This window comes from Leuresthes tenuis, unplaced genomic scaffold, assembly GCF_036924035.1.
Source record: "Leuresthes tenuis unplaced genomic scaffold, fLeuTen1.0.hap1 SCAF_22, whole genome shotgun sequence".
Classification (NCBI taxonomy): Eukaryota; Metazoa; Chordata; class Actinopteri; order Atheriniformes; family Atherinopsidae; genus Leuresthes; species Leuresthes tenuis.
Window position 1 is genome coordinate 3,285,069 of NW_027325376.1, and position 16,392 is coordinate 3,301,460.

Genomic DNA, 16,392 nt, shown 5'->3' on the forward strand with positions numbered 1-16,392 from the left:
AGGAGGCCTGACGGTGAGGGCTACTGCAGAGGTGGAGATGCAGCTGGACAGAGGAGGCCTGACGGTGAGGGCTACTGCAGAGGTGGAGATGCAGCTGGACAGAGGAGGCCTGACGGTGGAAGCTGCTATTGAGGTGGAGGTACAGCTGGACAGAGGAGGCCTGACGGTGAGGGCTTCTGCAGAGGTGGAGATGCAGCTGGACAGAGGAGGCCTGACGGTGAGGGCTACTGCAGAGGTGGAGATGCAGCTGGACAGAGGAGGCCTGACGGTGAGGGCTACTGCAGAGGTGGAGATGCAGCTGGACAGAGGAGGCCTGACGGTGAGGGCTACTGCAGAGGTGGAGATGCAGCTGGACAGAGGAGGCCTGACGGTGAGGGCTACTGCAGAGGTGGAGATGCAGCTGGACAGAGGAGGCCTGACGGTGAGGGCTACTGCAGAGGTGGAGATGCAGCTGGACAGAGGAGGCCTGACGGTGAGGGCTACTGCAGAGGTGGAGATGCAGCTGGACAGAGGAGGCCTGACGGTGAGGGCTACTGCAGAGGTGGAGATGCAGCTGGACAGAGGAGGCCTGACGGTGAGGGCTACTGCAGAGGTGGAGATGCAGCTGGACAGAGGAGGCCTGACGGTGAGGGCTACTGCAGAGGTGGAGATGCAGCTGGACAGAGGAGGCCTGACGGTGAGGGCTACTGCAGAGGTGGAGATGCAGCTGGACAGAGGAGGCCTGACGGTGGAAGCTGCTATTGAGGTGGAGGTACAGCTGGACAGAGGAGGCCTGACGGTGAGGGCTTCTGCAGAGGTGGAGATGCAGCTGGACAGAGGAGGCCTGACGGTGAGGGCTACTGCAGAGGTGGAGATGCAGCTGGACAGAGGAGGCCTGACGGTGGGGGCTACTGCAGAGGTGGAGATGCAGCTGGACAGAGGAGGCCTGACGGTGAGGGCTACTGCAGAGGTGGAGATGCAGCTGGACAGAGGAGGCCTGACGGTGGAAGCTGCTATTGAGGTGGAGGTACAGCTGGACAGAGGAGGCCTGACGGTGAGGGCTACTGCAGAGGTGGAGATGCAGCTGGACAGAGGAGGCCTGACGGTGAGGGCTACTGCAGAGGTGGAGATGCAGCTGGACAGAGGAGGCCTGACGGTGAGGGCTACTGCAGAGGTGGAGATGCAGCTGGACAGAGGAGGCCTGACGGTGAGGGCTACTGCAGAGGTGGAGATGCAGCTGGACAGAGGAGGCCTGACGGTGAGGGCTACTGCAGAGGTGGAGATGCAGCTGGACAGAGGAGGCCTGACGGTGGATGCTGCTATTGAGGTGGAGGTACAGCTGGACAGAGGAGGCCTGACGGTGAGGGCTTCTGCAGAGGTGGAGATGCAGCTGGACAGAGGAGGCCTGACGGTGAGGGCTACTGCAGAGGTGGAGATGCAGCTGGACAGAGGAGGCCTGACGGTGAGGGCTACTGCAGAGGTGGAGATGCAGCTGGACAGAGGAGGCCTGACGGTGAGGGCTACTGCAGAGGTGGAGATGCAGCTGGACAGAGGAGGCCTGACGGTGAGGGCTACTGCAGAGGTGGAGATGCAGCTGGACAGAGGAGGCCTGACGGTGAGGGCTACTGCAGAGGTGGAGATGCAGCTGGACAGAGGAGGCCTGACGGTGAGGGCTACTGCAGAGGTGGAGATGCAGCTGGACAGAGGAGGCCTGACGGTGAGGGCTACTGCAGAGGTGGAGATGCAGCTGGACAGAGGAGGCCTGATGGTGAGGGCTACTGCAGAGGTGGAAATGCATATTGTACAAAGCCAGTCAAGCACAAGGACAGAGAGACGTGATTGAATTCCCCTGTACTTACAATTAAAGCTTTAGAGTGTCTGTATCTTAACAACAGCGCCATGGATGACATCACACGCTGCTGAACCCATCTCTGATAAAAAAAAATAGGATAATGCCCTTACCCTAACCCATTTAAGGCATTATCGCTTTTTCAATTAAATATTTTTGAAAATGAAAATAACAAAATGGAGAGTTAACAGTAGAACAACAGTTTCAGGTGACTTTATTTTACCAGTAGGTTCATTTGTTTTACAGCCACATAGATAATAGCACCATTATGACACACATCATACAATGTGGATAAACCATGAAACATGTTAAACTTCCCATAGAACTACGGTCAAATGATTCCCAAATCAGCACATAAGAGAGGATAAGATCATTTTGGGCACTAAATTCCTCAAAAGACCTAATTTGAAAGGAAATAACTTTTTTTTCTATTTACGTTAACAACTAAGATGGTTTTCCTCTCTTGTTTTGGGGCTTTTCAGATATTCTTCCTGTACTTCTTCTAGAGTTATGAGGTTCTTGGGCTGCTTTTATGCATCATTCTAAGTCAGCAGACGCTGGCTGATGTTTACTTTTTACTTGTAAACCACGATGGTCAAGGCAAAACTTTCAGTGCAAGTGGTCGTCTTCCATTTGGAAGATTTTCAGATTAATGAGTTTGTTGATGCTTTTAAAGAATGGTGCTTTTCTCTCATCAATCACCTCAGCGATAAAGAGAAAAATTCATCTAGTTTAGTTACATTCCACCACTGATTGATGTGCAGGTCCCTCAGTTCAACTTTTTTTCCCCACACACGAGCATTGAGTTCATTGGTCATACAGGTTTTACTGGGTAATGGCTGGAGCTGCTTTGCGTATTGGCTCAATTTGACTCACATGTAGTTTGTTGTGCAGCCCCCTCAGGCAGCTGCTGTGTGGTGTCATAAAGCATCCGTGAGAAGCTTTCTCAAGGTTTTCTTAATAAGACTGATATATTTTCTAAGTTATTTGTGCCACACCTTAAGCCAGGTCATCATGTAACACAGTCACAAACGCCGAGATTCAAATAGCAAAGAATCACATAGAAATATCAACATAATAATATTGGTGGAGCTAAAACTAATCTGCTGCAAAGCACACGTGTGAGTGGTTAAAAAATGTCTGAGGCATCTGCACTGCTAACATGAAAACTAAACAAATAAAATGAAGTGAAATGACACAGCAATTTCCTGACATGAAAATTATCCTGGCATTCTTGTGTGACAGCGATGCCTCGTTCCAAATGGATACTTCAAGTGCAGCAGCAGCAGCAGCTATCAGTCAGCCCCCAACTCCACCTGCCCCTGAAACAGCCCCAGTGCCCCCACATGAGGAAGGAGGTGAGCAGCCGTGTGTAGAATTAATAATGATAAACTTTATTACAGTCTCAAATGTCAGATAAGAACAAAAATCAATACACAAAGATAAAAGATCAATCAAAATAAAAATGTTTCTGAACAATTTCAATGCTTTAAAAGCCATATTTATTTTGTTAAAATTCAGCTATCACTGAAATAGAAGAAGTGCAGTAGGAACAGAGGAGAAAATCTGTGGTGTGTTCAGCAGATTGCGTAACGGCTCTTAATCCCAATCAGAGACGTTTACATGTTCTAGAAATCAGAAGATATGTATACGACCATATGGCCTCAGATGTGTATTTTTTCACATCCAATGCCACCGCTTTTACTCATGTTTATTTTATATTTAAGTTTTGTATTTTTCAGGTAGCCTAATTTAGAGTTTAGAATTAGAGTGTCAGTGCCGCAGCAAATAAATTAATCTAAATTAATTCCATAGTATTCGGAGTGCTCAATGCTTACTGTTATGTTTTTCTTTTTTTCACAAATATGATAGTCAAAAATACCATCAAAATGCATAGTTTTCTGTAAAATAACATGACAAATTTTCTGTTTTGTGAGGCAAAGCAAGGCAAGTTTATTTGTGTTGCACAAGTCAACAACAAGGTGAGTCAAAGTGCTTTACAGAGACATTAAAACAATAGAAATAAAAAGCATGATTTAAAATCTAAACAAAAAAGAAATAAGAACAATTGATAAAATCAGAGCAATAAATATAAGATTGAATTATTATTATTTTTATTATATGAAAGATAAGATAAAATAAACTAATAAAAAGGATAAAAATGTAAATGATGATCAAATCAGTAGTTAAAATGATTATGTTTTGAAACTCAAGCTTATTTGGAGCTTTATTCAAATGCATCTGAAAATAGATGTTTTCAACCTGGACTTAAAGGTGTTTCAGCTGATCTGAGGCTTTCTGGGAGTTTGTTCCAGACATGTGGAGCATAGAAGCTGAATGAAGCTTCTCCAGGTCTGGTTCTGACTCTGGGAACTGATTAAAAAAACTGATCCAGATGACCTGAGGGCTCTGGAACGTCAGGAGTCAGGAGGTCACTGATGTATTTGGGTCCTACACCATTCAGAGCTTTATAGGCCAGCAGAACTGGCCCATGGGGCAGCGCCCCTGATTGCACACTAAAGCAATGAATCCTAAACAGTATCTACAAAATCTCCCAACTCAGCAATTATTGCTATCAATGAGTTTGTTGAAAGATTGATTCAAGTTTGATTGAAATGCATGCTTTTGACATTTTAGTCGTAGGATATTGTCATTTATTTGGTAAAAACACAAGTGCTTAAAAGAAGAAAAAAAATAGTGTTTAAACGTTTTAAGTGCTAAAATACAAATAATAGGCAGTCAGCATTTTCTTTTTCCAAATATTCTCAGACATATATGAGGGCCGAAATGCTTTTTAAAGCATGGGGCATAAACTGATACCCTCCAATTTACAATTAAGCAAGACACTAAAATAATATGCAGCCAAGGAGTTCAGGACTGGACATAAAGCCAACAAATGCAGTATGTAGTTAACATATTATACATTAAATCATTTAAATGGGACACATGGATCAGTTTCTAATGGATCTAGATTCAGATATGCAGAGAGCGAAATTAAACTAAATTGATGCTGCAGGTTAAACACTCACATCATGTACGATTTAATACAAGTCAGTCTTTGTCAGAAAGGCATGAAATCATAATGTCCAACATCACAACAGCCAGTGTTACTGTTGTGAAAAAGTCTGCTCAAACTTTGATGCTTCTGCATTTCACTGAAGCAATGAACAGCTGTGATGAATGTCCTTTTATCCGGTGTGTTACTAATCCCATTCTCCTATTTGCACATCTTCAAATGCTATCCTAAACTCAAGCTATCCTTGGATCTTTGATTCCTCACCATGTGGAGGAGGCAAAGAGATAAAAGGGTTTTCATAAAATGAGAAATCCTTTTATCCCCTCACAGGTCCTCCTTTAAACACAAGGAGTGGCAAAACTGTCCATTCTTCTATTTCCGCTTTATAGTATAATTTCTCACAATTTAAATTCAAAATTAAATGAATTCCTCATTATGTATTCCGTCCCTTTAATCTTATCTTTGCTCATCCAGGTGCATTTTAGGATTTTTTTCCTGTGCTGAGATCTGGGCCAGAGACAGGAGGACGGAGAAGCCGGAAGACAAAGAGGTACAAATTACAGAATTGAGAATGGCTCCTTGTGCGTATATACAGACAAAACTGCAGTATTTGACTGCATGAGCTGTTAAGACACTCTTTGTGAATACTCTTTGCTTAAATCAGAATTACATAACCTGTGCAAATGTTATAAATTCAGGTTAAAATGTGTTTTGTGGCCCTTAAAACACAACCACATAATGCTGAGTAATTGTGCTAGAACCGCAAAAATAAATATACTATCACCAAGAACCTTACCAATGCTCCACATGATAACAGGATGGTTCCAACAAATGGCACTCTGACACAGAAAGATAACACGAGTAAGAAAAAGAAAACAACCACCAGCAGAATTACTTTAAAATTCGCTTTCAGGACTTCATTTGCCCCATTCTCGTCTCCTTTAGCTGTCTTCTCTTCTCCTTCTTGTACTGCTTTCTCTCCTTCATTAGCTTCATTCTCTTCTCCATCCTTTGCTGCCTTCTCTTCTCCCTCTTTTACTGCTTTCTCTCCTTTGTTAGCTCCATTTTCTTCTCCTTCTTTTACTACTTTCTCTCCATTCTTTGCTGCCTTCTCTCTTTCTTCTTCCTTTTCTTCCCCAGTATCTTTTCCATTTGCTCCAGCAGCTGCCCCAAAGAAAGCCTCTGCCACTGTGTCTCCTGCAGGGCCTGATAATTTGATCCACACACTCTTACAGACACTGTTGTTAGCTTTATCGTCATTTTCTCCTTGCAGCAGGTGTCTCACCGATCTTTTGTTTCCTTTTTCTCTCTTCTCTGCTTGCAGCATCTTGATTGTGTAGCAACCCCCTTTGTTTTCCATCACTATCTTGTCTAATATGCCAAGCAGCTGTGCCATCTGCAACTTGTTGCTGTCATCCTTTTGGTTACATCTATTATCAATAAAGTGGTATCGACCACTGCACTTCTTCACCAAATCACAGACACATTTATGTTGTTGCACAAACTCTTCAGTTTTCATTCCCTCAGGGAGCTGGTCACCATGAGTGAAGACAACTGCAGCATATTTGAAAGCTTCCTCTGGGAAAAAATCATAAATGTTATCAACAGCAATCTGCTGCAGTTCAGGGGATTTCTCCACTTTGAGCACAATCAGAAAAGCATGAGGCCCAGGAGCGCACTCTGCGATACCCCTCACTTCTTGCTCTGCTCGCTGTGTGTCAGAGAAGCCAGGAGTGTCCACCAGAGTAATTCTTCTCCAGTGAATGGATTTGGACTCGACTTGACACTCACTTGCCCCGGAGAGTGTGGAAGCTTGACTCATTTTGAACACATTCTCCCCAAATATACTGTTTCCCAGGCTGCTTTTGCCGGCCCCCTTTGCTCCCAGAATGACAATCCTGTACGCTTTCAGCACTAGAAAACAATGACAGATAAAAATGTAATGACACATTCCATTTTATTGGTGAATGTGAAATTAAACAGATCAATTCTTTCTCAAAAGAAAAGGAGTACATATGATTAGCTTCCACAGTAAATCTTTTGGTACCTTTGATGCACTTTTGAGTTCCGGGTGTACCTGGAAGAATAATCCTTGATGGTGCTAGAGAAGTAAAAACAACAAATAGAAATGAAATCAGTATATGCTGAAGACTTGTTTTATCTGAGTATTTTTGCAGTGTGTTGTCATTATCACAGCAGCTACCAGATGTAAGCAGAGAACTATTTACCTCTCTGTGCTACGACTTTTGATGCGATTCCCTTTTCAGTTAATTGTGGTTCTCCTACTTCAGCTACTTGTCCTGGCATGAGTCCATCGTAAACACCTACTTTTATAGAGTACTCCTCTCCTACCTGTGCAACTGCTATTGCTCCTCCTCCTGCTCCTGTGATTCCCTGCAAAATCACAACATTTGACCCCAAGAAAACCTCCCCCAGGGCTCCTGCGGCAGTGCCTGTTAACTTCATCCATTTGGTCCTGTTGTTGGCCTTATTGTTGGTATTGTTCATTGATTTGTTATGAGCAGACTGACTTCTGTGGTCATGCATTTGTTTTTCTGCTGCTTGAAGCACCTCGTTGGTGTTTTCCATCAGCATCTTGTCTCATGTGTTGAGCAGCTGGTCTAAAGAACAAGAGGAGATACAGGGAAATGAGACACTGTATACTGCACTGTAATGTGCACTTTACTCTTTTTAGGAAGACAAATTCTGATCAATGGTGGCCTAAACGTTGTTTTTTATCTATTTTCTGGAGATTAATTCTCAACTTTTCTGACACTCAGCATCTATTGATTTCGAATAACGTGAAAACTCTCAACCCCAACTTGTCATATACTGGTGCTTCATCAGGGGCCCGGTGGTTTTGAATACAGAGTGTAACTCCAAAGCATCCCTTTTGGACAAACATAACAGTTGCTGGAGACACAGGTGATGTGGGTGAAGTTCCCTATGATAAAAATGTACTTAATGGTGTATTTTCTTGCATAACCTTAATAAAGTACTTTTAACGATGTAATGTAAATAATAACAGAGAAGAAAATGGAAAAAAGTCATCTCAAAGTTAGCCAGTAAAACACAAGTATACCACTTTTTTCATCTTTGGCTGACACTGATTATACAGCACCAGTGCTGATAAGCCACAAAATATGAGGTTAAAACCATGTTGGTGCTGATGACAAACAGTGTGCTTAATTAGATTAGCACGTTTGTATAGTTCTGACTTGACATAGCTGCTAACGTGGCTATATACCTTATAGTATTGTTTTAATGCAAAATAGACTTTATCCGTTTCAGTTTTATTCCTGCTCTTTTATTTGATTTCTGTCGACACAAATCAGATCCAACAAAACAGTAGATGCATGCCTATATGTGTTCACACTCGCTGTCATTTAAAAGCTATTGTAATAAGGAATTTAATATTCAATACAGATAAATGTTTCAGGCAGTCTGTTCAGCACAACAATTACTGGTGTCATTAACATATATGCAGGGAGACTGACATTACACTCGCTAGTCTGAGTGAAATCTTTACATGGCAGTTCCGATCTTTTGTAGCATTATGTCGAATAAAAAGTGGTGGAGGAGAGAACCAAAAACAAAGCAAAAATTCCCCCTCTGCTTTTTACTGCTCTGTGTTTCCACCTAGTGGTTGTTAAGGTGTAATGCAAAGGCAATCTGAGTGTTCTTGTACCCTTGCACCTGATGTGACTGTTATCAGTCTCTTAGCGTCCATTGAATAGACTGATAATAGTCAAATCGGGTGACCCTTGATCTCTTCACTGTTGCTGCGGCCTAACTTTTTTCTCATCTTGACAATATTAATCCGGATGCAGTTGTTTTTTCAAAACCAAACACTTCAAACCTGTCACGTTTTAAGTTTTCTTTTGTCATGTTTCCAGGTTAACTTCTTGTCATGTTTTTTTCCCCTGTCACTTAGTTTCACTCAAGTCACCTGTTTCTGTTCCACAGCTGCACCTCATCACCTTCCCCAGTATTTAGTTTCCAGATTCACTAATGTCCATTGCGAAATCCTCACCTTACCATTCATGCCACGTTTTTCACAGTCTTGTCAGGTCAGGTTTTTGTGTCTTTGCCTCACGTTATTTATTCATAGCCATCGTCAAGTTTTGTTTCATAGTTCATGTCAGGTCTTGTTGTTCAGTTTAGTATTTTGATATCCGGCTCATATTCTTGCCTTGTGCTTTTTGTTTGTAAATAAATCTCAAATAAATCTTTTATTTCGCATTTGGGTCCTCCCTTCTCGCACCACGGACCGTGACAAAACCAGTAATGAGAAATTTAGTTCATTATTTTCTTCACAGCACATATTTCTCAGTGTAGGGACAGTCTAGTGGTATTAATAGTGTCCAAATGTAACTTTAGGACGGCTTACCTCGACTTAAAATGTCTCTTTTGAAAACTTTTGTTTTTCAGCTTTGCCCGTGAGTCTGACACAGCTAAAGAAGAGAAAACAGAAAGTTAAATGTTAGAGTTCTTAGTTGTTATCTCATGATATCTCAGATATGAGTGTTCCAGAGTTCAACAGTTAAACTGCATTGCACAATGCCCCTGCAAAAGTGATTCAACCCAATTTGAACATTCAACACGCTCTGAATTCACGCACCTTTCATTATCTTACATTCGACAAGGTCACGCGCTCAGAACTTTCTATGCAATCTTTTATTCAAACCTGTCACGTTTTAAGTTTTCTTTTTAGCGGTTTTAGTAAACCGCTTGCCCTTTTCTTATCTCTGAATAAAACCAGGCTGCTGCAGGGAAAGAGTCGGAGTAGCTTGAAATCATTACTGTTTTATACAGCGGTGACGGCTCTCCCCTTTTGCAAAAGCTAAAACGAATATTGATCTCTTGTGTGGTTAATTTCTGTTTAAGGTAGGACTTCGTTAATAAGGATAAAACCCTATCATTAAACGTTTAATACAAGAAGCATTTACGGATTTAAAAGGACAATTAAATCTAAAAGGAAATTAGCCTTCCTGGACACGTATGTCACAAACAAGTCATTTTAAACCGACTAATGTAGATGAATCACACACATCGAACATGATTGATCCGTTCATACAGATGGCTGCAGCTGAGGATTATTCTTGCCAAAACATAAGCTTTGAAAGTGACCGCCTGCTCTGCTCAGCACCGGTGACAGTAAATGCAAAATATCATAGAGAAGTCATCTTTACTCACCAGCCTCTGTGTCAAAAGCGAAAGTGCTAACTAAAATCAGCCCGATGTGTGTTTGCCTTTTATCCTCTGCACTGGCGCTTTCACTTTCTGTATGACTTCCAGGATTCCCGATCAGGAGTGATATTTCACACCATTAATTCTCATTCAATCCAATACCAAGTTTTCAGACACCAAATCTCAGATTATCCTGCTTATTCTTTATTTGTTACAGAGTATTTTCAGTTGAACTGAGAGTCCGTGTCTCTGAAGAAGGGACGCAATGATACAGCCGCAGCTCCCCTCTCTGGCAGAAGGAGATGTTAGGTAGTCCCTGCCAACAGGCGGGGAATAGGTCCTGTAAATGGAAATAACCATGAACTGTGTTGGAAAAAGTACCTGTTAACACGAAATTAGTGCAGATTTATAAAAGTACCGATAGTTTTAATAAAGTATTGATCCTAAAACGGACATGTTTTAAATGCGGGCAGTAAAAAAAAAAAGCGCGCGCCTGAAAAGCCTGGTGAAGGTGGACTAAACCATTTAGTGAGTGTGCCTGTACTCAGGCACTATATTTTAAGATTTAAGAGATCAGCTTTACTATCATGCATACACAAGAAATTTGTCCTCCGCTTTTAACCCATCCAGGTTGGCACATGGTCACACACATAGAGACAGATGCCATGCACTGTAGCGATGGGCACTGGGCAGCCATTCAGCGCGAGAGTGAGAATCGAACCGCCAACCTTGCGGTTATTGGACTCTGACCACTTATCCACGGCCGCACCCGTTTATTTATTTATTTATGTAGGCTAGGACACAAAATTCAATCCATTAATTAGCTGATTTATTTATCCAAATATTACATTTACATTAGATAGCAATATTTACTGTAATATTTAAATCATAATAATATTGAAAGGGAATAAAATTCCAGACTCCTCAGGGGGCCAGATGATGGTGGCCGTCAAATACATGATGACCGCCAACAGGCCGTATGCTGACAGGAACTTGGAGAATGGGATGGGGAGACAGCCGGTGCACTCTCCCACACACAGCACCACCACAGCCATGGAGAGGATGAAGCAGATGCAGTACACAGCCATGCACCACTTCAGCGCAGCGTACTGGTTGTATGACAGATAAGACAGGTGAAGATAAGACAGGCCACAAAGGTCTGGCACACTTTCATTAAGCCTGGAGCTGTAGCCATGTAAGCTGCTTCGTCTGGCAGGAGAAGACTGTGGAGGCGATGCGATGGTCGCGAACGTCACCGTGGCGCGAAGAGTCCTTGAGGAAGAACACTGGGAAAATGCTAGATTTCTAACTTAAAGTTGCAGTACATAACTTCTGTCGCCCCCTAGAGGATCTCTGCGTTATTACAACAATGCGGCCGGGACCTCAATATGACTTAAGGGCCGGTGTAACCTTCCTTCTCGTTGACAGGTAAACCCGAGAAGAATGCTCCATTTCCTGTGCGCCAGCACGGGAATGTCGCCCCATGACACCATGTATCATCTCCTCTTTTAGTGGCTTGGGTGCATATGAAAAGATGGCACCTGAAAATTTCTCCACTCCAAGCACAATGAAACGTTTGAGGCATTCTTTATCATCCAGACTTCATCAGTAATTAATTGCACTGTAATTATGACAGGCAGCAGTCTACTACAGTAGGAAAAAAACTGGTTCTTGCCAAATTTTAGAATAAAGTAAATATAGTTTTCTATAAGCTGGACTTGTTACACCTTAGTTTATACATTTTTAAAAAATTAAGCCAAAATGCGAAGCCACAACTAAAATGGTTCCCGTTGCACTCTGCTGTAACAGAAACACCAATAGTTCAGTGCTACAGTTACACATGAGGGCAGCACTCGCTAATCAGCTGTAACTGCTGCAGTGACATCTTGTAATTTCAGAAACAAAACCCAGCTCCCTTATTAACAGCTACCAGTTAAAGGGGGCTTTTTCAGGATGATTTATGCAGGAATGTTTAGCCAATAAATGTATTTATTAGTTAAGCTTTACATGAAAATTCTTTTTCGTTTGTTTGACTTAAGAATCAAAACTGTCGAAAATCTGCATCAACAGAGCACTTTTAACAGGATTAATGGTAACTTTAGCTCACAGTCAGTGGGGTATGAGTTTCAGACTTCCTTTGTATTTCCTGTTGTAGCCTATTTGCATCTTATCTCCATTTTTATGCCCTTTCCTTTTCTTACTGACTACAAGGTGATCAAAAACATCAATAAAAGTCACAGATTCCATCACATATATTTTTAAGTAAAACATTTATTGATTTCATTTTACATTTTACTTTTTTTTTTTACTCTATCTTTTTGTTATAAAAGTAATAAAGAACACAAAATAAATCTTTCATGTTGAGCTGTGATCAAATTTAAAAGTTATTCCCTTGTGATCCAGTGTGTTCACTATTATATCCTAAAACTGTCATGCAAAATCCCACATTTAGACGTTTTCCATTCATGTTACACTTCTGTTGCACATTTAACACACATCACTTCACATTCAAAGTTAAACACTGTACTGCAGCCATCTGTTCATACACCAACATGCACAGACGCACTTTTGACTTTTGGTATGTCTTACGTCTAATTTAAGCATTGAAAAATATGCACAAAAAAAAAGGATGCAATGTGTCTTTTTTGACAAGATTATTTTGTTCAGCAAAACACACCCAAGCTCTTAGCTGCTGTGTTTGTGTTCTTCGTCTCCTCACACACTCACAAATACTAATCTGGCGGTGTAGGCGAGGTCAGCGAGGTAAAGCAGGAAGTTGAGGGCAGTGAGCACAGACACAGCAATCAGGTTAGTGGAATTTCTGTATCCACTCTGGTACTGCTTGTCAAACTGAAACACTGGCCAGATGATGGTGGCCGTCAAATACATGATGACCGCCAACAGGCCGTATGCTGACAGGAACTTGGAGAATGGGATGGGGAGACAGCCGGTGCACTCTCCCACACACAGCACCACCACAGCCATGGAGAGGATGAAGCAGATGCAGTACACAGCCATGCACCACTTCAGCGCAGCGTGCTGGTTGTATGACACAGGGTCACTAACCAGGATGAAGATAAGACAGGCCACAAAGGTCTGGCACACTTTCATTAAGCCTGGAGCTGTAGCCATGTAACCTGCAACTTCTCCTGGCCTGGCTTTGGACAGGCTCACCTCCCACAAGTAGGCCACCGTCGCCAGGCAGGAGAAGACTGTGGAGGCGATGCGATGGTCGCGAACGTCACCGTGGCGCGAAGAATCCTTGAGGAAGAACACTGGGAAAATGATAGATGCAGAGAGGCAGAGGAGGGCACCATAGCAGGCGACAGTGATGGGGAAGTTGGACCAGGACACGGGAATTCGGGCCTGGAGGCCGAATTGCTCCACCAGCAGAATCAGCAGGGTGCAGGCGAAGCTGAACGCCCAGCAGAAGATGCACCAGTCAGCCATGCCTCCGTGGGACAAAGCGGCTCCATGAGCTGCAACGCTGAACGCAACACAGGTGAACAAAAGGGCAGCTACTCGCACCCAAAGCACCTGGGAGGTGGGGAACACAATCAAAGGCATGATGGGATGTCACAGTCTGTTAGGTGAAAGGAACTTTTTGTAGTCCAGAAAAGGTGAAGATGAGTCTTAATCCGCGTACGAGATCCTAGCTTGTCACAAACTCTGCCGACATGTGTCACATATTCTGCAGAAAATGAATAAAAATAGTTAGAAAAGTTGGTAGAAATATGACAGTATGTACAGTGTAAGTTAAGTTAAGCAATAGTTATTCACTTCAAACTGATGAGGAATTGTCTTGTCAGTCTTTGTCATAAAAAACCTTGGACAACAACGGTGTAAATTTAGTGTTTAATACATTGTTCATTCTTGACTAACATGTCTTGACTCAAAGTTAAGTTGTGTAGAGACAAAGGAATGTGTGAGGTTTCCTGTTCCCAACGTGACCTGAAGTCAGAAGAAGCTGGAAAGTCCCAAAAAGTAAGAGAAGTAATGCGAGTTTGACACTGTTGCCCTCTTGTGTCCAAAGCGTGTCAATTTAGAGTTGAGATCAGATCAGTGTTATACACACTTACTTTACTTTTATTTCAGACACAAAGACCCTCGTCAACAAGTAAAAACAACAAGGTAAACAAGTAAAAACAATCAAATGTACATCAAATGATTCATAAGACAACCCCTCATCACACATCTAGAATTATTTTAGTTTCTTTGAAAGGTGACAAACTTTTAGCTTGACATACCCAATTAGTAACCAAAAAGGCTCTTACCCCATTTGGATATAAATAGTACAAAATTCATGTCATATATAGAGGGACTCTGGCCCTTTGTTTTGCAAGAGTAAGGTGCCCCTTTTCTTGTGAGGATCAAGTTGAAGTGGTCATCAACCTTCAATACTTGGACAACTGAACGACCGTAGCAACTTGACCCTTTGTGTCACAATAAAAAACGGCAAAACACAATGCTGTACTGAGCAGTGGTTTCCACTTTAAGAATTAAGTTTAAAGGTAAAAGCCAACATAGCTGTCAGCTGGGAATGCAAAGCACAATAATGAAGGGTTTTCGTTGAGGATTGGTCTCAACCTCCACATGGAAGCACATGCAGATCATATTCCTGACCTCACGGTGGAAACTTACTGATGTTTAACAGCAAGAAAGAAATATCCATGTTCAAGTTTAATGCACACTATGTCCGGAGGATGTGGTTTAACTGAAGGGAGAAAATGTACCTTTTGTCACAGGGTTACAAAGGCTTTGTGATTACTTTAGAGCAATGGATAAAATAGCATTTGCGTTTGAGTGCTTTCATTAACTTAATAGATTATGGACAGTTATGGACAATGCATTGTTGAGAGTGAACATGCTTTCAGCCAATGCTTGAACTTATTTAGCCAATAAATCTTGTACCACACTTCCTGTTCTGTGTAATGAGGCTCACACACAGGAAATAGCATGTCTCCAGGAACCCCTTCACATAAAACAAACCAAATGAGCACGTAATCGTCTTTTTTTCTCCCCAACACGATGAGAACTGAGCCCAGAATTACAGTTAGAGCTTAACACGGCTGCAATTAGTTGATAACACTGAGCAGCAAAACTCTTATTTTTGGATACAAATTTGATTAATTACATGTATACATTTTTTAAACTTTGTTTGCAGGCTGTATCATACTTACCATGATTGGTCGCCCAGTTTTATTATTGAGAGAGGTTCTAGTTAGCTCAGCAGCTGCCGCACACAGAGGAAACTGTGGCTGTGTGGTGACTGTGGCGTCTTTGCTGAAGGTTTTGGTTTGCTGCGTTGGTTTGATACTACAGGCCCACATGCACACCGGTTTATAGAACCATGACAAAATCAGGCCGCAACTACTCGTAAACAGCTTTATTCTTATAGTTAATTAGTTGTTTTGGCGTTAAAAAGAGTGAAAACAACGACCACACCTGAACTCTTTCTACAGCCAACTTGTTACACCTTCTGTTAAATAACAGCTCCGAAAACACAGCAGCATTATAATGAACACGGGTCATTATACTTCTACGTCCTGCGAAATTAGTTGCAATATAACAATAATAACTGACATTTTCCTTCCCGAATAGCGGACACGCCACGCCCAGTGGTATGCCAGAACTCTGTTCCTATAATAAACCACGATAATAGCCAGCTCTTAAATGCAAAGTCTACTCATGAAGAGGGGAAAAGCCCGTTTCTCTGAGGATTGAGCTTACCTTTTTCTCGGCTCGGAGTTATCAGTCATGTTCTAGCTGCAGACTTTAGTTTCCGTGTGTACTCGCATCTCCTCCACAGTGCCTTCCTCACAGCAGAAACGGTCCCACGCCCCACACCGGCCATATTTGGTAAAGTGTTGAAACCCTCTCCGAGCCCAGTTAGGTCATCGCAGTTCCTCTTCTCAAGTGTTCATACCAACGTCACTTACTCAGATAGTAATGCTTTATTCCCGTCGGTAGTTGGCTGAGGGTTTCAAAATGTACCTTAATAAAAGTTTCTTTTTTTAGCATTTAACTCTCATTATGTTATTTAAACGTGTTGCAATGACTGACATTTCCTCAAAAGACAATTAGCAGGTAGGTACTAAGTTCACTTAAGGGTGCTTTCATTACCTTACAAATATATTGTAGTTGTATCAATTAACTGAAAAGGAAATAGAACAAAAACCAATCTGTAATGTTTGAGGATCATAAAGTGTAATTCAAACTTTAGCGCTTTTATCAGTCTGCGTTTAAAAGAAAAACGTTGAAAGTGCACAGAATAGAGCTAACTGTGGTAAGAAAACACATCAAGCATTCACTTTGTGACTGTATCATTTCGGGATATCATTGTCATATCATTTTGGGA

General features: G+C 42.1%; 2 protein-coding genes across 3 annotated transcripts; both read right to left on the bottom strand.

Moving 5' to 3' along the window:
* Positions 1–5,566: 5,566 nt before the first annotated feature.
* Positions 5,567–10,080, bottom strand: LOC140281521 (uncharacterized). Of its 2 annotated transcripts, XM_072375959.1 has the most exons (5): positions 10,041–10,076; positions 7,073–7,465; positions 6,892–6,945; positions 6,541–6,758; positions 6,341–6,422 (listed from the first exon to the last, which is right to left on the bottom strand). In XM_072375959.1, exons 2-5 carry the CDS (start codon positions 7,437–7,439, stop codon positions 6,360–6,362), a joined length of 702 nt encoding a protein of 233 aa, XP_072232060.1. In that variant the 5' UTR covers positions 7,440–7,465; positions 10,041–10,076; the 3' UTR covers positions 6,341–6,359. The 2 variants fall into 2 exon arrangements, with proteins under 2 accessions (XP_072232059.1, XP_072232060.1); XM_072375958.1 differs by having other exon boundaries at positions 5,567–6,758; positions 10,041–10,080.
* Positions 10,081–12,354: 2,274 nt separating this feature from the next.
* On the bottom strand, positions 12,355–15,878 carry LOC140281532 (myeloid-associated differentiation marker homolog). Its single transcript, XM_072375970.1, has 2 exons — positions 15,765–15,878; positions 12,355–13,725 (listed from the first exon to the last, which is right to left on the bottom strand). Exon 2 carries the CDS (start codon positions 13,599–13,601, stop codon positions 12,750–12,752), a length of 852 nt encoding a protein of 283 aa, XP_072232071.1. The 5' UTR covers positions 13,602–13,725; positions 15,765–15,878; the 3' UTR covers positions 12,355–12,749.
* Positions 15,879–16,392: the final 514 nt, after the last annotated feature.